The 21,767-nt window shown below is 36.7% G+C and overlaps 1 protein-coding gene across 1 annotated transcript; it reads right to left on the bottom strand.

Annotated features, from left to right (window-relative positions):
• Positions 1–70: 70 nt before the first annotated feature.
• On the bottom strand, positions 71–21,090 carry ASB17 (ankyrin repeat and SOCS box containing 17). Its single transcript, XM_040232543.1, has 3 exons — positions 20,690–21,090; positions 2,648–2,927; positions 71–277 (listed from the first exon to the last, which is right to left on the bottom strand). The coding sequence occupies exons 1-3, from the start codon at positions 21,088–21,090 to the stop codon at positions 71–73; spliced, it is 888 nt and encodes a 295-aa protein (XP_040088477.1).
• Positions 21,091–21,767: the final 677 nt, after the last annotated feature.

Genomic DNA, 21,767 nt, shown 5'->3' with positions numbered 1-21,767 from the left:
AGTTAATAGTTTATTAACTTCTAAACCATACAACAGTGAGCATCCTTAAAGAACGCCAAAAAGATGTTCATTAGCTTTCTAAATTCAGATAGTTCTGTAGACGAACAGGAATTAGAAGTGAAAATATTCCATTTGGGAGCATATTGTTGGTTAGTAGTTGAGCCCTGATGGTTATTCTGCAAAGATGTAATAGTTCACATGGATCTTTGTATCTTGTTGAAGGAATGTAGTCCAGCCAATTTGAAATAATTGGACGTCTTCCTAAACTTAGCTGGATCTAAAGAAAAGAGAAATATTTTAAATTTTTAATATTAATCACTGGATTTGTCCAAATTATAAACATTTTAATTTTTTATTTAAATTCACAGAATTGTATCTTAAGTTTATTGACCCTTATAATGCTTTTTTTCCCCAAAACATTTTTGCCTGAGTCAAGAATTTTTATACCCATTTTATTCACAAAATCACATATAAAGTTTAATGTCTTTTGTGTCTAAGGACACAAAACATTATTTCTTACAACAGTGATTCTGTGTTTTTAATTTTAGACAGATCATATACTTATGGTTTATTAGCTTCTCCCTTAGGGTGTTGCCAATTTGACCATAAACTGAAATTATCTAGGAGACTTTAGAAACTATCAGTGCTGAGGTTCTATTCCTGAATTTCTGATTTAGTTGATTTGGGGTCCCAGGAGGCTCTAGCCAATGCAGTAGATATAAGAAGATGCAGGTTCGGTCCCTGAGTTGGGAAGATCCCCTGGAGGAGGGGACTCCAGTATTCTTGTCTGGAGAATCCCCATGGACAGAGGAACCTTTAGAGGCTATGGTCCATAGAGTCACAAAGAGTTAGACATGACTGAAGCAACTAAGCACATACACACAGACAACATAAATCTGCCAGGTAATGCCAATCACTATAGTGTAAAATTTCATACTGCTGAATCACAAGAAGTTCTGACAAGAGGTCCATCCCCATGAAGATGACTTTTTAAGGTTTAGTTAAGGTAACCTTTTAAATATTTAGTTCTAGAAGACAAATGTTATTAGCTTGATTCAGAAGTAAAAGACATCTACTGTATTACTTCTCTACAGATTGTATGATACTAACAAATTATATATAATTTTTCATTAATAAGTAATCTTTTAAAGAATATTTTGTGTATATTTAGCAGTGAGCTTGGTGCTTAGGATAATTGCTAGGCTACACAAAACAGACATAGTCTCTGGGCTCACAGAACTGTGGTCTAGAAGTAAAGATATGTATATGTATATTTACAATAAAACTGGGAAGTGTGGTAATGCAAAGCAGATTATTTGAAGTGTTCTTTAAGCTGGTTTTTATGCCATCTTTCACCTTCTTGCTCAATGCTGCTTCACTTATTAAACTGCAGTTGATGGAATCCAGCTTTAACTTTGCCATTCAGGCAAAGATTTTGATCAACTCACTATCCTACTACTGATACTGTTCTATTTTGAGTGTACTTCAGGAATAGCATTCACAGAGATGCCTGAGAATCCTATAATAATGGTACAAAACTAACACTGGACAAGGACAAGCAAATTCCTAAAATTGGTTGCCAAAATGGTGGTGGTAGTTTAGTCATTAAGTGGTGTCTGACTCTTGTGACCCCATGGACTGTAGCCTTCTAGATTCCTCTGTGCATGGGAATTCTCCAGGCAAGAATACTGGAGTGGGTTGCATTTTCCTTCTCCAGGGGATCTTCCCAACCCAGGGATCTAACCCCATCTCCTGCATTGCAGGCAGATTCTTTAACAACTGAGCTACAATTTGGCCAATTTGCCCTGCTTCCAATTGGCCCAGGGGTGTTTGATTGATATACATAGTTGAGGCTTAAGAAAATTAAAGATGCAACAGAATTATATTTCTTAGGAGTTTATTTCTGAAGTTACACCTTTAAAGACAAGTGGAATTGCTAAATTCTTTAGTAATGTGACTGGTTTAAATTTATAGGGCGACCTTCTTTATCTTAAGCAGACTTATTTTTTGACACTAATAAACTTGATGCAGTTTGATGCTGAAACTTGAGTTCATTTTGACACGGTGAACATGCCCGTTGCGTGGTTTGTTTGTTGTTTTTTTCCCTAAACCTTATCAAAAAGAACTCTTCTTATTTCTGAGGGATAGATATTTTCAACTGAACAAATATTTAAAGCCTTTATATTTTCATGCTTAAAATCGTTCAGGAATTTTGAAAAGCAAATATGTTTCTTGGTATGTGATTTTATGTGGGGAGAAATGCAACTTTTATTTTAAAATATTCTATAGGAAAAGAAGTCTGTTAAAAATTTAATTTGTTGTGATTTTAATAGATATAGAAAGCCTAATAAACAGGTTATCATGTAATTAGGATATAATAACATACATCAACTTAATAAATGCTAAAATAAACTATAGATTTAACTTTTAAAAATTATTTCATATTTAGAAGATATAAAATTATGAACTAAAAGAGTAAATGTTCAAGAAAATTGGAATTCTACTTGTTTTTAATTTATAAGCATATACTCAGTGATTAATTTTCACTGGATCCATAGGTTTAAAATTGACTTTATTCTTGCCTCACAGTTCTGTCTTAAACTTGATCAATAATTGAGTCAAAGTACAAAGTACAATATTTGCTTACCTCTATTTCCCTGATTGAAATGGTGGAAAGCACTCTGAAACAGAGCAGTAAACATGTTTTGGCATCTTCCTCGATGTCTACCAATTCATGATCAACCATTATTCTCATTCTTGAAGGGTAGAGCAATATTGTTAACACAGTGTTGACAGGGTTATTTTCTCTTTCTAAGATTCCATATTGCAGGAGTATTTTTAAGATATTGGATTGTCTCGTCTGAGCTACGTAAAGTAGAGGTGTGATGCCACTTAATGGGCTTGGACAGTATACTGGAGTGAAAGTTCTGTGAACCAGACAAACAAACAAGACTTCACTGAATGTAGAATTAAGAAATGTGGTAAACTGTTTGTCTTAAAATCATAGTATTATCTTAAATAACTTTAATATAACTTTACCTTTATATACAATATGTCTTAAAAAGAGTTTTCCACTCTGAATCTAGGCCAACTTGAAGATTAAAAAATAAGAAAGCTCCTACTACATACTTAAACCCCTTTTACACGTGTAAAAACAAACAAAAAGATTTATATTGTATGGAAAATATTTAACTTTAGTGATAGCAATTCTGTTTCTCATTTGAGAAATCCATAGTGATTAGAAGTTGCATTATGAAATTGATATAGCTCTAGAAAATCTAAAATGGAATAGAAGGACACACTTTTGTATTTCACTTTTTAACAGAACAATGTGACCCTTTTGATATCTTTTTGTTTTTGTTGTTCTTAACCATGTATCAGGCTTGGGATTGAATTGAGTTTGAAAATTAGACTGAAAAAAGAAACAGTGTAACTACCTTAATTCTATTTTTTTCACTTTAATAAAATTAGAATTGGTATTTTCAGGTTGAAGAAATGTAAATTATGATGAGGACCATATCAGGTCTCTCAAGGACAGAATTTAATTTTCCTTCTTCAGTAGAGTTTTGAGAGTTCTCTGAAATCTTGCTTTTCCTGGAGTACTATATGGTGGGTGGACTTGAAAATTTATGCTCTATTATGACAGAAATGAAAAATTTATTTTTTTTTAATTGTATGTAGTTCTTGCAGTCATTTCAGTTCATGGACATTTATGTTTGCTATTAAATTGGTCAAGATATGTAAATAGGACATGGTAGAATCAACCATAGGGGATTGTTTTAATTAATTATCAAGCCTTGATTTGGCCAAGTGAACATGGATTTTAGGACCAAAGAAAGGGAAATTTTACTCATAGTCCTGTCTCTGGAATTCTCTTGATTGGTCTAATAAAATACTGATATAGTCCAAAACCACATACAAACTATAAATATTAGTTTTAGACAATTATACCTATCAAGGAGAGCATTATTCAAAAAGAAATTTAGGATTTCAAATAATTAAAATGAGAGGTGACATGATATAATGCCCAAAACAGTAGAGATTTATAAGTTCTAGTTTCTAGGTTTCAGTTCTCCTAATAAGATGTGTGACATTGGGTAAGTCAGCCTCTTTGAGTCTCCCTTTCCTCATGCATTTATTTATGTGTTCATTTGCTTAGGCATTCATTAGCTAATTTATTTAACGCTTGTCCAGAGTGTACTAAGTACTAGATTTGCAGAGATGAAAGATGCTTATTATGGTCTAGTAAGGAAAATAGCAACTAATTTTAAAAACTTCAATGCAAGATGATAATTGCTATGATAGAAACATGCTTAAGATACTGTAAAAGCATTGAGGAGAGGCACTCAACTCTACCTAGAATACTCATTGCCTGTAGGTTATCCTGGTGCTAAGACTTGATTAGTGGATGTTTGGCAATAAAGATTGGAAAGAATGTTTCATTTACAGATATAAACCAACATTGGAGTGTTGTTATGCAAGAATTTGCTATCTAAAATGTATGTTCTGTATTAGATAAATTCTCTTGTTGATGTGTATTTGGGGTCCTAGAGAATTCCCCTGTGGTTCTTGTCAGGAACTCCAAAAAGTACAGCATGAAAATTACTAGACCAAAAGTCTATCTTCAAAGCTTCACTGAACTCTGAAATGCCAAGTTTTATGATTTTAAAAAAAATGTGCAGTGCAGAATAGCGTTTTAGAAATTAAGAAGTAAGATTTTGTTAACACTCTGCCAGTGATACTATACATATCCATTTAATTCTATATAAAGTATATATAAACTCTCTCCTAGAGTCACCTCCAGATCAATATTGTCCTGAACATTTCCTCTTTTTCACAAATACTTCTAACATATGCAAAATTCAATTTCTAAACTACCTCTGTATTCTTTCTCCTGATTATTGGTATTCACTTTCCCAAATCACAACTGCCTTCAAGTTTTCTATGTTTCTTGGATTTGTGTGTGTTCTTCCCTTCCACTTTAAATTCTGGGGCAAGTCTTGCTGATTGTATAAGACTCTATCAAATAAACTTTTGCAAAGTGTTCTTTGATTGCCTGATTTTGTCTTACTCCTTATGGCTCTTTGTATGTAGCTCCATTAAGCCCTTATCATTTTAGACAATTGCTTAATGTCTCTAATCTTTCATTTTCTTTTCTTTAAAATAAATGGGTGGGCAAGATAAACTATAAAATTTTAAGTTCTATGGGACAATGCTTTTTGTCTGTTTAGTATGCTATTATATCCCTAAATGCCTAGAACAATGCTTGGCCCATAGTAGATACTCAAGTATATGTTAAGGGATTTTTTTTACTATTATCCTGAAAAATATTATTATTTTTTAATTAATTAAAATTAAAATATTTAATTTTAATATTATTAAAATATTATTAATTTCTTCTATAGCTTTGGACCTAATAAGATTTTTGGTGAAGTGTAATCACTTAGAATTTTCAAGAACAATCTCATTTATTCATCTTGCTAACTCTTAAGATATTTGACTTAAGAGTCATAAATATTAGGATTTAGGGGACTTAGGGGGCAAAAAATACCATAAGTGGAACTTTTTAAGATTTCGAGATATTAGCTGATTTTAAGATATTAAGATTAAGATTATCTGTAGAAGATACTTTGGACCAAAAATGTTGAAACATAACTAAAACTCAAATAGGTTTAAAATGAGATTTGAATGTCTAGTCTGTACCCAAATGGCATATGATTAATCCTCACGTTTAAAGACCATGTTATTGTAAACCAAAATTTGCTTAATCTGTACTGACAGTTAATTATAACAGTACTTATATGGATGGAGGGAGGCAAGCAAGTCAAGAATCAGTTTTTAAATGTGAGCTTAATGAACTGAACCCTCTGTATCTGAAAACCTGTCATATACACAGTTACGAAATGGGATACAATATTTCCATAGAGATATACAGAGAATGATTCTGTTTTGCAGCTATAATAGTTATTTCTAAAATGTTTCCTAGTATTTCTCTTTTGGTCTGACTGCCAATTCAATATATGTTTCTTCACAATAATTTTATCTCTGATATTTGACACAGTTGACTTTCTTGAGATATTTTCCCATGGCTCAGTGGGACCATTCTGTTTAAGATGCAGCTACCTCTTTGACTATTCATTCTCAACCCTCTTTCACTGATCCCTCTTTCTCTGCCCTTAACATCTGAGTAAAGTAAATGTGGCCTTTTGACTATTTTCTTCTGACTAACTATTCTCAGGCAATTTCATCTATGACAGTAACATGAATTCAGTTCAGTTCATTTCAGTCGCTCAGTCGTGCCCGACTCTTTGTCACCCCATGAATCGCAGCACGCCAGGCCTCCCTGTCCTTCACCAACTCCCAGAGTTCACTCAGACTCACGTCCATCAAGTCAGTGATGCCATCCAGCCATCTCATCCTCTGTCGTCCCCTTCTCCTCCTGCCCCCAATCCCTCCCAGCATCAAAGTCTTTTCCAATGAGTCAACTCTTTGCATGAGGTGGCCAAAGTACTGGAGCTTCAGCTTTAGCATCATTCCTTCCAAAGAAATCCCAGGGCTGATCTCCTTCAGAATGGATTGGTTGGATCTCCTTGCAGTCCAAGGGACTCTCAAGAGTCTTCTCCAACACCACAGTTCAAAAGCATCAATTCTTCAGCGCTCAGCCTTCTTCACAGTCCAACTCTCACATCCATACATGACTACTGGAAAAACCATAGCTTTGACTAGATGGACCTTAGTCGGCAAAGTAATGTCTCTGTTATTAATTTATTCAACAAAAACTTATTGATTGCATACTGTATGCCAGGCACTCTTTTGGGTACTTGGGATATATGAGTGAAAAAACAAAGATACCTCTTTTCTTGCTAATACAGCAGTGAGCGGAAACAAACAATACAGAATGATCACAGCAGACAAGATAATTTTATAGTATGTAGAGGTTCTGATAAATATTGTGGGGAAAAATAAAAAGTAAGGCAGGATAAGTATGGAAGTGCTAAGAAGGTACAGTAAGGGCATTTGTCAATTTTATTTTATTTTTAATTGAAGTGTGGTTAATATGTTTTCAGGTATATAACATAATGGTTTGATATTTAATATCAAATATTAAATACATTATGAACTGATCACTACAATTCATCATCTGTTACTGTGCAAAGTTATTATGATATTATTGACTATATCCTCGATGCTGCAAATTACATCCCCATTACTTATTTTATAACTTGAAGTTTGTACCTCTTAATCTCCTTTACCTATTTCTTCCAACTCCTAACCCTGCTGCCCTAAAACCAATAGTTTGTATCTATGAGTCTGTTTCCTTTTTTTGTTGCTGTTCATTTGTTTTGTTTTTTAGATTCTACATGTAAGTGAAATAATATAGTATTTGTTTTTCTCTATTTAAATTATTTACTTAGTGTAATGTCTGTCTAGTCAAGGCTATGACTTTTCCAGTGGTCATGTATGGATGTGAGAGTTGGACTGTGAAGAAAGCTGAGTGCTGAAGAATTGATGCTTTTGAACTGTGGTGTTGGAGAAGACTCTTGAGAGTCCCTTGGACTGTGAGGAGATCCAACCAGTCCATTCTGAAGCAGATCAGCCCTGGGTATTCTTTGCAAGGAATGATGCTGAAGCTGAAACTCCAATACTTTGGCCACCTCATGCAAAGAGTTGACTCATTGGAAAAGACTTTGATGCTGGGAGGGATTAGGGGCAGGAGGAGAAGGGGACGACAGAGGATGAGATGGCTGGATGGCATCACTGACTCGATGGACGTGAGTCTGAATGAACTTCGGGATTTGGTGATGGACAGGGAGGCCTGGCTTGCTGCAATTCATGGGGTTGCAAAGAGTTGGACACGACAGAGTGACTGACCTGAACTGAACTGAACTGAATGTCTTCTAAATCTGTTGATGTTATCACAAATAGGATGAGTAATAATCCATTGTATTTATGTGTATATACACAGATATGACTTCTTTATCTACTATGGTTACTTAGGTTACTTCCATAACTTGGGTCCTGTAAATAATGCTGCAATGAACATAGACATGCATATATCTTTTTGAATTCATGTTTTAATTTTCTTCACATAAATACCCAGAAGTGAACTTGCTGAGTCCTATGGTAACACTATTATTAATTTTTTGAGGAACCTACATACTGTTTTCCACAGTGACTGCACAGTCTACATTTTCAGCCACAGTGCACAAAGTTTCCCTTTTCTTTTGATTAACACTTATTTGTTGTCTTTTTGATAACAAACATTCTGACAAGTGGGAAGTGATCTCATTACGGTTTTAATTTGCATTTCTCTAATATGTGTGCTATGATCAGTGCGTTCTCTTGGCAAAACTCTATTATTTGCCCTGCTTCATTCCGCATTCCAAGGCCAAATTTGCCTGTTACTCCAGGTGTTTCTTAATTTCCTACTTTTGCATTCCAGTCCCCTATAATGAAAAGGATATCTTTTTTGGGTGTTAGTTCTAAAAGGTCTTGTAGGTCTTCATAAAGCCATTCAACTTCAGCTTCTTCAGTGTTACTGGTCGGGGCATAGATTTGGATTACCGTGATGTTGAATGGTTTGCCTTGGAAATGAACAGAAATCATTTTGTCGTTTTTGAATTGCACCCAAGAACTGCATTTCGGACTCTTTTGTTGACCATGATGGTTACTCCATGTCTTTTTTTAAAAATAAATTTATTTATTTTAATTGGAGGCTAATTATTTTACAATATTGTATTGATTTTGCCATACATCAACATGAATCCGCCACGGGTGTACACGTGTTCCCCATCCTGAACCCCTCTTCCCACCTCCCTCCCCTGTACCATCCCTCTGGGTCACCCCAGTGCACCAGCCGAAGCATCCTGTATCATGCATCGAACCTGGACTGGTGATTCATTTCATATTTGAAATTATACATGTTTCAATGCCATTCTCCTAAATCATCCCACCCTCTCCCTCTCCCACAGAGTCCAAAAGACTGTTCTATACATCTGTGTCTCTTTTGCTGTCTCACATACAGGGTTATCATTACCATCTTTCTAAATTCCATATATATATGCATTAGTATACTGTATTGGTGTTTTTCTTTCTGGCTTACTTCACTCTGTATAATAGGCTCCAGTTTCATCCACCTCATTAGAACTGATTCAAATGTATTCTTTTTAATGGCTGAGTAATAATCCATTGTGTATATGTACCACAGCTTTCATATCCTTTCATCTGCTGACGGACATCTAGGTTGATTCCATGTCCTGGCTATTATAAACAGTGCTGTGATGAACATTGGGGTACACGTGTCTCTTTCAATTCTGGTTTTCTTGGTGTGTATGCCCAGTAGTGGGATTACTGGGTCATAAGGCAGTTCTATTTCCATTTTTTTAAGGAATCGCCACACTGTTCTCCATAGTGGCTATACTAGTTTGCATTCCCACCAACAGTGTAAGAGGGTTCCTTTTTCAATAAATGAGATAAAAAACACTCTGGAGGGAACAAATATTAGAATAACGGAGGCAGAAGATAAGATCCGTGAAGTAGAAGATAGAATGGTAGAAATAAATGAATGAGAGAGGAAAAAAGGAAAATGAATTATAAGAAATGAGGACAAACTCAGAGACCTCCAGGACAGTGTTAAACACCCCAACATTCGAATCATAGGAGTCCCAGAAGAAGAAGACAAAAAGAAAGACCATGAGAAAATACTTGAGGAGATAATAGTTGAAAACTTCCCTAAAATGGGAAAGGAAATAATCACCCAAGTCCAAGAAACCCAGAGAGTCCCAAACAGGATAAACCCAAGGTGAAACACCCCAAGACACATATTAATCAAATTAACAAAGATCAAACACAAAGAACAAATATTAAAAGCAGCAAGGGAAAAACAACAAATAACACACAAGGGGATTCCCATAAGGATAACAGCTGACCTTTCAATAGAAACTCTTCAGGCCAGGAGGGAATGGCAGGACATACTTAAAGTGATGAAAGAAAATTACAGCCCAGATTACTGTACTCAGCAAGGATCTCATTCAAATATGAAGGAGAAATCAAAAACTTTACAGACAAGCAAAAGCTGAGAGAATTCAGCACCACCAAACCAGCTCTCCAACAAATGCTAAAGGATCTTCTCTAGACAGGAAACATAAAAAGGGTGTATAAACTTGAACCCAAAACAATAAAGTAAATGGCAATGGGATCATACTTATCAGTAATTACCTTAAACATAAATGGGTTGAATGCCCCAACCAAAAGGCAAAGACTGGCTGAATGGATACAAAAACAAGACCCCTATATATGTTGTATACAAGAGACTCACCTCAAAACAAGGGACACGTACAGACTGAAAGTGAAGGGCTGGAAAAAGATATTCCACGCAAACAGAGACCGAAAGAAAGGAGGAGTAGCAATACTCATATCAGATAAAATAGACTTTAAAACAAAGGCTGTGAAAAGAGACAAAGAAGGACACTACATAATGATCAAAGGATCAATCCAAGAAGAAGATATAACAATTATAAATATCTATGCACCCAACATAGGAGCACCACAATATGTAGGCTAATGCTAACAAATATGAAAGGGGAAATTAACAATAACACAATAATAGTGTGAGACTTTAATACCTCACTCAAACCTATGGATAGATCAACTAAACAGAAAATTAACAAGGAAACACAAACTTTAAATGATACAATGGACTAGTTAGACCTAATTGATATCTATAGAACATTTCACCCCAAAACAATGAATTTCACCTTTTTCTCAAGTGCACACGGAACCTTCTCCAGGATAGATCACATCCTAGGCCGTAAATCTAGCCTTGATAAATTCAAAAAACTGAAATCATTCCAAGCATGTTTTCTGACCACAATGCAGTAAGATTAGATCTCAATTACAGGAGAAAAACTATTCAAAATTCCAACATATGTAGGCTGAACAACACGCTGCTGAATAACCAACAAATCACAGAAGAAATAAAAAAAGAAATCAAAATATGCATAGAAACAAATGAAAATGAAAACACAACAACCCAAAACCTGTGGGAAACTGTACTCCATTTCTTGTAAGGGATTCCTGCCCGCAGTAGTAGATATAATGGTCATCTGAGTTAAATTCACCCACTTCAATCCATCTTAGTTCTCTGATTCCTAGAATGTGGACATTCACTCTTGCCATCTCCTGTTTGACCACTTCCAATTTGCCTTGTTTCATAGACCTAAGATTCCAGGTTCCTATGCAATATTGCTCTTTACAGCATTGGACCTTGCTTCTATCACCAGTCACATCCACAGCTGGTTGTTGTTTTCACTTTGGCTCCATCCCTTCATTCTTTCTGCAGTTATTTCTCCACTGATCTCTAGTAGCATATTGGGCACCTACCAACCTGGGCAGTTTATCTTTCAGCGTCCTATCTTCTTTTCATTGGCAATGCCAAAGAATGCTCAAACTACAGCACAATTCCACTCATATCACATGCTAGTAAAGTAATGCTCAAATTTCTCCAAGCCAGGCTTCAGCAATACGTGAACCATGAACTTCCAGATGTTCAAGCTGGTTTTAGAAAAGGCAGAGGAACCAGAGATCAAATTGCCAACATCCGCTGGATCATGGAAAAAGCAAGAGAGTTCCAGAAAAACATCCATTTCTGCTTCTTTGACTATACCAAAGCCTTTGACTGTGTGGATCACAATAAACTGTGGACAATTCTGAACGAGATGGGAATACCAGACCACCTGACCTGCCTCTTGAGAAACCTGTATGCAGGTCAAGAAGCAACAGTTAGAACTGGACATGGAACAACAGACTGGTTCCAAATAAGAAAAGGAGTACGTCAAGCCTGAATATTGTCACCCTGCTTATTTAACTTCTATGCAGAGTATATCATGAGACACGCTGGGCTGGAAGAAGCACAAGCTGGAATCAAGATTACCAGGAGAAATATCAATAACCTCAGATATGTAGATGACCCACTCTTACGGCAGAAAGTGAAGAAGAACTAAAGAGCCTCTTGATGAAAGTGAAAGAGGAGAGTGAAAAAGTTGACTTAAAATTCAACATTCAGAAAATTAAGATCATGGCATCCAGTCCCATCACTTCATGGGAAATAGATGGGGAAACAGTGGAAACAGCAGCTGACTTTATTTTGGGGGGCTACAAAATCACTGCAGATGGTGACTGCAGCCATCAAATTAAAAGACACTTACTCCTTGGAAGGAAAGTTATGACCAACCTAGATAGCATATTCAAAAGCAGAGACATTACTTTGCCAACAAAGGTCCGTCTAGTCAAGGCTATGGTTTTTCCAGTAGTCATGTATGGATGTGAGAGTTGGACTGTGAAGAAAGCTAAGTGCTGAAGAATTGATTCTTTTAAATTGTGGTTTTAGAGAAGACTCTTGAGAGTCCCTTGGACTGCAAGGAGATCTAACCAGTCCATCCTAAAGCTGATCTGTCCTGAGTGTTAATTGGAAGGACTGATGTTGAACCTGAAACTCCAATACCTTGGCCACCTGATGCGAAGAGCTGACTCATTTGAAAAGACCCTGATGCTGGGAAAGATTGGGGGTGGGAGGAAAAGGGGAAGACAGAGGATGAGATGGTTGGATGGCATCACCGACTCAATGGACTTGGGTCTTGGTGGACTCCGGGAGTTGATGATGGATAGAGAGGCCTGGTGTACTGTGGTTCATCAGGTCACAAAGAGCCAGATATGACTCAGTGACTGAAGTGAACTGATTGAATATGTGTGCGCACATGTACACACTCTGATACTAGTGATGTTGAGTCTCTTTTCGTGTCTATAAGCCATGTGTATGTCTTCCTTGGAAAACACCTATTGGGTCTCCAGCCCTTTTTCAAAATTTTATTCTTATAATATTGAGTTTTTTACATGTTTTTGATATTAACCTTTGATTGGATATATTGTACATATCTCCCCTTACTCAGTAGGTAGCCTTTCCATTTTGTTGATGCTTTCCTTTGCTATCAAAAAGCTTTTTTATTATGATGTAGTTCCATCTGTTTATTTTTGCTTTTGTTGCCTTTGACTGAGGATATGTATTTAAGAAAATATTGCTAAGACTAATGTATCTCTGTTCATTTCCAAGGCAAACCATTCAATATCACAGTAATCCAATTCTATGCCCCAACCAGTAATGCTGAAGAAGCTGAAGTTGAACGGTTCTATGAAGACCTACAATACCTTTTAGAACTAACACCCAAAAAGATATCCTTTTCTTTATAGGGGAATGGAATGCAAAAGTAGGAAGTCAAGAAACACTTGGAGTAACAGGCAAATTTGACCCTGGAATGCGGAATGAAGCAGGGCAAAAACTAACAGAGTTTTGCCAAGAAAATGGACTGGTCATAGCAAACACCCTCTTGCAACAACACAAGAGAAGACTCTACACAGGGACATCACCAGATGGTCAACACCGAAATCAGACTGATTATATTCTTTGCAGCCAAAGATGGAGAAGCACTATACAGTCAACAAAAACAAGACCAGGAGCTGACTGTGGCTCAGATCATGAGCTCCTTATTACCAAATTCAGACTGAAATTGAAGAAAGTAGGGAAAACCACTAGACCATTCAGGTATGAACTAAGTCAAATCCCTTATGATTATACAGTGGAAGTGGGAAATAGATTTAAGGGACTAGATCTGATAGACAGAGTGCCTAATGAACTATGGAATGAGGTTCATGACATTGTACAGGAGACAGGGATCAAGACCATCCCCATGGAAAAGAAATGCAAAAAAGCGAAATGGCTGTCTGAGGAGGCCTTACAAATAGCTGTGAAAAGAAGAGAATCAAATAGCAAAGAAGAAAAGGAAAGATATAAACATCTGAATACAGAGTTCCAAAGAATAGCAAGAAGAGATAAGAAAGACTTTCTCAGTGATCAATGCAAAGAAATAGAGGAAAACAACAGAATGGGAAAGACTAGAAATCTCTTCAAGAAAATTAGAGATACCAAGGGAACATTTCATGTAAAGATGGGCTCAATAAAGGACAGAAATGGTATGGACCTAAGAGAAGCAGAAGATATTAAGAAGAGGTGGCAACAATACACAGAAGAACCTTACAAAAAAGATCTTCATGACCCAGATAATCACGATGGTGTGATCACTCATCTAGAGCCAGCCATCCTGGAATATGAAGTCAAGTGGGCCTTAGAAAGCATCACTACAAACAAAGCTGGTGGAGGTGATGGAATTCCAGTAGAGCTCTTTCAAATTCTGAAAGATGATGCTGTGAAAGTGCTGCACTCAATATGCCAGCAAATTTGAAAAACTCAGCAGTGGCCACAGGACTGGAAAAGGTCAGTTTTCATTCCAATCCCAAGGAAAGGCAATGCCAAAGAATGCTCAAACTACTGCACAGTTGCACTCATCTCACATGCTAGTAAAGTAATGCTCAAAATTCTCCAAGCCAGGCTTCAGCAATATGTGAACCATGAACTTCCAGATGTTCAAGCTGGTTTTAGAAAAGGCAGAGGAACCAGAGATCAAATTGCCAACATCCGCTGGATCATGGAAAAAGCAAGAGAGTTCCAGAAAAACATCTATTTCTGCTTTATTGATTATGCCAAAGCCTTTGACTGTGGATCACAATAAACTGTGGAAAATTCTGAACGAGATGGGAATACCAGACCACCTGACCTGCCTCTTGAGAAATCTGTATGCATGTCAGGAAGCAACAGTTAGAACTGGACATGGAACAACAGACTTGTTCTAAATAGGAAAAGGAGTACGTCAAGCCTGTATATTGTCACCCTGCTTATTTAACTTATATGCAGAGTACATCATGAGAAACGCTGGGCTGGAAGAAACACAAGCTGGAATCAAGATTGCTGGGAGAAATATCAATCACCTCAGATATGCAGAAGACACCACCCTTATGGCAAAAACTGAAGAGGAACTAAAAAGCCTCTTGATGAAAGTGAAAGTGGAAAGTGAAAAAGTTGGCTTAAAGCTCAACATTCAGAAAACGAAGATCATGGCATCTGGTCCCATCACTTCATGGGAAATAGATGGAGAAACAGTGGAAACAGCGTCAGACTTTATTTTTGGGGGCTCCAAAATCACTCCAGTTGGTGACTGCAGCCCTGAAATTAAAAGACGCTTACTCCTTAGAAGAAAAGTTATGACCAACCTAGATAGCATATTCAAAAGCAGAGACATTACTTTGCCGCCTAAGGTCCGTCTGGTCAAGGCTATGGTTTTTCCAGTGGTCATGTATGGATGTGAGAGTTGGACTGTGAAGAAGGCTGAGCGCCGAAGAATTGATGCTTTTGAACTGTGGTGTTGGAGAAGACTCTTGAGAGTCCCTTGGACTGCAAGGAGATCCAATCAGTCCATTCTGAAGGAGATCAGCCCTGGGATTTCTTTGGAAGGAATGACGCTAAAGCTGAAACTCCAGTACTTTGGCCACCTCATGTGAAGAGTTGACTCATTGGAAAAGTCTCTGATGCTGGGAGGGATTGGGGGCAGGAGGAGAAGGGGACAACAGAGGATGAGATGACTGGATGGTATCACTGACTCGATGGATGTGGGTCTGAGTGAACTCCGGGAGTTGTTGATGGACAGGGAGGCCTGGCATGCTGTGATTCCTGGGGTCGCAAAGAGTTGGACACAACTGAGTGACTGAACTAAGCTGAACTGATGTTTTCTTCTAGAATTTTTATACTTTCTGGTCTCATATTTCAGTTATAAATAAATTTTGAGTTTATTTTTGTATATAGTGTAACAATGTGGTCAGTTTGTGTGGCTATCCTATTTTCCCAACACCATTTATTGAAGAGACTGTCTTTTCCCCGTTGTATATTCTTGCTTCCTTTGTTATAGATTCAGTTCAGTTCAGTTCAGTTCAGTCCCACAGTCATGTCCGACTCTTTGCGACCCCATGAATCGCAGCACGCCAGGCCTCTCTGTCCATCACCAACTCCGGGAGTCCACTCAGACTCACATCCATCGAGTCGGTGATGCCATCCAGCCATCTCATCCTCTGTCGTCCCCTTCTCCTCCTGCCCCCAATCCCTCCCAGCATCAAAGTCTTTTCCAATGAGTCAACTCTTTGCATGAGGTGGCCAAAGTACTGGAGTTTCAGCTTTAGCATCATTCCTTCTAAGAAATCTCAGGGCTGATCTCGTTCAGAATGGACTGGTTGGATCTCCCTGCAGTCCGAGGGTCTCTCAAGAGTCTTCTCCCACACCACAGTTCAAAAGCATCAATTCTTTGGCACTCAGCCTTCTTCACAGTCCAACTCTCACATCCATACATGACCACAGGATTGATTGACCATAAAAGCATGGGTTTATTTTTAGACATTCAATTCTGTTCCACTGATGTATGTTATCTGTTTTTTTTTGTAATGCCATTATTATACAGTTTTGATTACTATAGTTTGTAGTATAGTTTGAAATCAGGGCGTACGATACCTCTAGCTTTTTTCTTCTTTATCAAGGTTGCTTTGGCTGTTGATAGTCTTTCATTGTTCCATACAAATGAACAAAGGAATGTAAGCAGGCTTTAGAAACTGGCAAAAGCAGCTAATGCCTCTAGCTAGAGCCTCCAGAAGGAATCTGTCTTGTGACATCTTGATATGAGCCATTGTAACCTTGTTTTGGACTTTTGATCATCAGAAATATAAAATAATATATTTATCTTTTTTTAAGCCGCTAAGCTTGTAGCAGTTTGTTATAGCAGCAAAAGGAAACTAATATAATCATCAATCAGTCTCAAAATTTATAAATCTGAAGTTTAACTCTTCTTCCTCTTTCATCCTCTACTTCTGATCACCTACTGTAATTCTGGTTATTCTGTTTAGTAATGTCTCTTCTTTTCCCATTGCTATTGTTTTAAGTCCTCATTATAATTTACCTGGACAGTTATGATAACAAAAGGTGGCTAGGGGCTGTGTGTGGGGGGTGATGGTAGTAGAGCAGAATTAGTTCTTCCTCCCAAATTATTATAAATACCCAAATAATCTTAGTTAACATACTGAGCATGCTATGCAAATTCAGCTTCAAGCAACTCCTCTAACCACCTGCCTCTTTTAAATCAGATGTGTCCCTCAACATTTTCTACATAGAAATTCTGAATATGCAGATGAGCAGTCTGCTACTAACTGGTCTGTCAGCTCCAGCTGCAGCCTTTCTTCCCACAGTCCAGTCTTCAGATGAGAGCTGGTTAATCTTTTCATACTACAATTCTGATCTTCACTGACTGGGCATCACCCATGGTGTAAATTTTAGATTTCTTAGTATGGCCTACAAAATCTTTCATAGTTTCACTTTTAGGCCTTATTGCTCACTATTACTTGATTTCCATCTCATTCTCTAGCAGTTTCTGAGTTGCCTGTAGTCAATGGATAAAATGTGTTTGTGTCTCTCTTGGCTTTAGTCAGCCTCTTTCTGCCTAGATTACATTTCTTCAAGGGAAAGACAGGGAAGACTTCTTTTTATCTTTGAAAAATCAGTTTAAGGCATCACTTCTAAAGAGCCTTCTAGATATCTGCTCCTCCCCAATAGTGTTAACAATGTCCTATATTCTTTCTACCTGTACATACTTCTGTTTCTGAATTTATAGTGTAATTATTCTTTTCATGGCCTGCTTACTAGTCTGTGAGCTCTCCAAAATTAGGAAATATTTCTACTTTGTTTTTGTGTCCCCAACAAATAACACAATGCCTAGCACTTAGAAAATGCTAAACACTTGCTATTATTTTAACTGAATGATATTTTCTCTCTTTAACCACTTACAGTCTGTCATACAGTAGCATTTATTTTTGCTATAATAAATAAGCAAAAATGAACAAACTTTAAGTTCTTTTCCCTCGCTAATTCTGTCTTTTTTTTCCCCAGGGTCCTATTTATACACTTTATGATTGTATTAGGGAAATTATCAAACTGGAGTGTATGCAAGGGGAGGTGACCAAAGAGTGATGCTGTTATGGAAATAAAAAACAGATAGTAGGAAACTTAAGATATTCTTTATGGGGTCATAATAACTTTGTTCAAATATTTGAGAGGTTTTCATATAGGAGACAGAGTGAGTAGACTTTGTTCTTTATATTTCTGGGGGGAGAGTTGGAGAAATGGAGACAGAATTCAGTGCACTATGAGAAAGAAGAATCTAAACAGTATAAAAATTCACTTTTCATCGAATACAATCTCGATTAACCACTTGCTATGTATCTGGATAGTTCTAGGCACTGAGGATTCACTGTTGAAGTAGTCAAACTTCCTCCTTTCGTGGAGGAATTTTTTTTTTTTGACACACCACATGGCATGTGGGATCTTAGTCCCTCAACCAGGGATCACACTTGCACCCCCTGCATTTGAAGCACAGAGTCTTAACCACTGGACCACCTGGGAAGTTTCTCCTGGAGCTTACTTTTAGCAAGAGTATATAGTGGACAACCAATGCATGGTTGGAATATAGTGTTCAAGGAAGAGTGACATAAGAATAGATTTCGGAGGTTGAATTTGGGGATAGATTGTATGGGAATTTTAAAAAATGGATATTGACTTTGAATTTTTTCTACTGGTAGTGGGAAAACTTTGGATGATTTTAAGCATGAGAGGTATGGCCTATTTGACATTTTTAAAAGGTCACTCAGGCTGCTGCCTCAAGAATGGATTGTAAGAAGGAAGAATGGAAGCTGGAAGATTTCTAGGAGTCTTTTGGAGTTATCTAGGTAAGAAGTAACGGTGGCTTCACCTAGGTTAGGAATGGAGGAGATGAAAAGTATAACTAATTGGGATATGTTTTAGAGATAAAGTCAACAAGATTTGCTGATGTGTTGTGAAACAAAGAGAAGAAACAAGAATAAGTCCTAGATTTCTGACCTGAGCAACAGAGGCTGTTAATCTAGTGGAGAATTCAAGAGAAGGAGCAAGTTAGCAGGCAGAGGGTAACTTAGATCGATACTCTGTTTTGTTTCTGTTAAATTTTAGATGTTGAGCCAACAGCCTAATATAAGAGGAGTCTGGGGCTCAGAGGAGAGGTCAGGGCTGGAGATAAAGATTTAGGAGTCATTGACATATGATGATATTTAAAGTCGTGGGACTGGGTAAAATCTTTGAGAGGGAAGTGGATGGCTAGGACAGAGAAGGGTCCCTGGTAAAGGAATGGTTTATCTCAGGAAATAGTTAACTCACTACTACTAGTGTTGTTCAAAAGCAGAGACCAGGTGAGCAGCAACCAGGGATACATTATGGGAGTTGTTGTCCAGGAAGAGGGGCTGGGGGAGGTTTGTTAATGAATTCTTAGGTTCCATTTGAATTTAAAGTTCTGTGACTCTGAAAGATCCAAAAAGCTGTGGTACACAGAATTGGTCTGCAAGGTGTTTTACCTTGAGGATGCATCTAAGTCAAAATATATGAATCTTAAAACAGTTTATCAAAACAATTGTTAATGGCACACTCTTATGTCCCACTGTGTGTTTCTTTTTCATTTTCTGTTCTTTCTTTTCAGTTTTCCCTTGCCCTCCACTCCCCCATTAACCTTTGTAAAAACTTAATCCTCTCTTCCTCTGCTTCATTTCATTTTTCTTTCCTATAGGCCTGTCAGGGATACACAAAGGCACTACTTAGTCCAGTTAGTGATACTCATTGTTAGAAGTTGCTGATCTCTGCTATAGTTACATATATAATGGCCCTTAAAACAATGAAAAAGTGCTATTTGGGAGTTTTATTTATTGATATTGCAGAATTCAGCTCTCAGTTTTTGTACTTGGGTTATGATTGGTTATTATTAAGGAAAGTAATCTAGTGGTTCTCTAACACCACATAGGACCACATAATACACCATCAAGAAAACAACACTGCTTCAGGAAGAATTGAAATTGGTTTAGTCTTAAACTGATCTTATCTGTCTTATTTTTCATTACATACATAGTTCTATCATTGTGGTAAGTACAGTGCCTCGTATATAGTAAGGTGATAAATATTTTGTTGAATGAGTGAACATAGGCACATCTATTCTGTTCATTAGATATTCAAACCAAAAAGTAAATTGGAGTTAGTGCAAACTAAGTAACTTTAAAATCTGTATTACAGACTACAAAGAGGTCATGTTAGATATTTTATTCTGATAAGATCCTCAGTAATATTCATTAGCTAGATTGCCATGTTTGGATTATATGTAAATGTGATTCCATAGCAGATTGAATCAGGTATTTGACTTTCATTGTAGTCAACTCTGGGGAATTTGATGTCAAATTTGCCAATAATATTAACATAAAAAGAGAATTATAATGTTTAATAAGTATTACTAAGTGAATATGTGTTTAGACTCTGAATTATACTTTGGAAGTCAGTTTATATACATGATATTATAGGTAAACATTTTCAATATTCTCAAAAAGAAAAGAGCATAGCATTACAAAAGCAATGTCTTTGACTAGTTACACAAATCTAGGTTGTCTAATGTTTCATTATCTTGAGCACTAACATGTAAGCTCTATAGAGCAAACCACTTGTAATTTATTGACACATAATCATGTACATATTGGCAAAATTATATTGAATAAATAATGAAGGAATGAACAAATGAATGGACAATCAAGTCAGGATTCCTTATATAGTCACTATGCATATACATTTTAGAAAAAAAGGAGTAGTATAATCCCTTAAAGAGAAATTTTCTCCTTTTTTGTTGAAAACATAGGAGATTATTACCTCCATATCAGTGCCAGGTTAAAACTTCTGTCTTGAACATAGTCTTTTGTCTTCTTGAGAAGCAGCTCCACAAAATCAGGATTACCTTTTCTGGCGAAAACCCAGTACAGAATTGTATTCACACATATTTCAGTAAATTCAAGGTTAAATTTTAGTTCGAAACGGCATCTTGATTTTTCCACAAATGCAATGTAATCTGAGAGTAGTAGGTCAAATCCTTCCAAGTCGATGTACCTCAGAATTTTCGCCAGTGTTCTGTAAACCCTGGGCTCATAGCAGTGATATCCCCACTGATGCAAAGACTGCAAGGATGGTCTTTTAAAAACTTTGTCAATGAGACTACAGAATATATTGCTTCGTGGGCAAGAAGTCTTACAACATAATTTAGAAGATTTACTCATTGCTATTTAAGGCAATGATATAGAAATAAAATCACAGGAAGTCATACTGTAACCCTTCAGTTACATATTTTGATAGTATGGTAGGCTTTACTTCACAAACAGGAAGTGCCCTTTAAACTGTAGCCAGAAAAAAATAATCATGTGAAATATTACCATCAAGTACTGGATGACATCACAGTAGATGGAGATCTGTCATCAATACAGGTCAGAAATTTGGGATAGTAAATGTAACTGATGAGACAGACAAACAGAGAAAGACATATTGGACAGAAATGGCATGTGGGAGAGATAAGATATGATATTTTTAACTTTTAAGAATTCATTTCAAGCTAATAGTATGTTTATCATGTGCTAAAACCCACAGTCTACACATGAGACAAAATATTATTAATTATCAGATTGATTATTCTGTTTAGGCCATAATATAACAGACAGTGATAGAAAGAAAAAGTTCAGTACTATTGTTCTCATGTTCTGCATGAGGACTGCATATTCTCACTTAATCTTCATGGAATATTTTCCCTATTTTATAATTGAGAAAACTAAGGCTAAAATTGTGTGGTAGTTTGAGCATTCTTTGGCATTGCCTTTCTTTGGGATTGGAATGAAAACTGACCTTTTCCAGTCCTGTGGCCACTGCTGAGTTTTCCAAATTTGCTGGCATATTGAGTGCAGCA

Source organism: Oryx dammah, unplaced genomic scaffold (genome assembly GCF_014754425.2).
Source record: "Oryx dammah isolate SB20612 unplaced genomic scaffold, SCBI_Odam_1.1 HiC_scaffold_28, whole genome shotgun sequence".
Classification (NCBI taxonomy): Eukaryota; Metazoa; Chordata; class Mammalia; order Artiodactyla; family Bovidae; genus Oryx; species Oryx dammah.
Note: the sequence above shows the minus strand (reverse complement) of the source record. Positions and strands in the feature narration are given on the sequence as shown.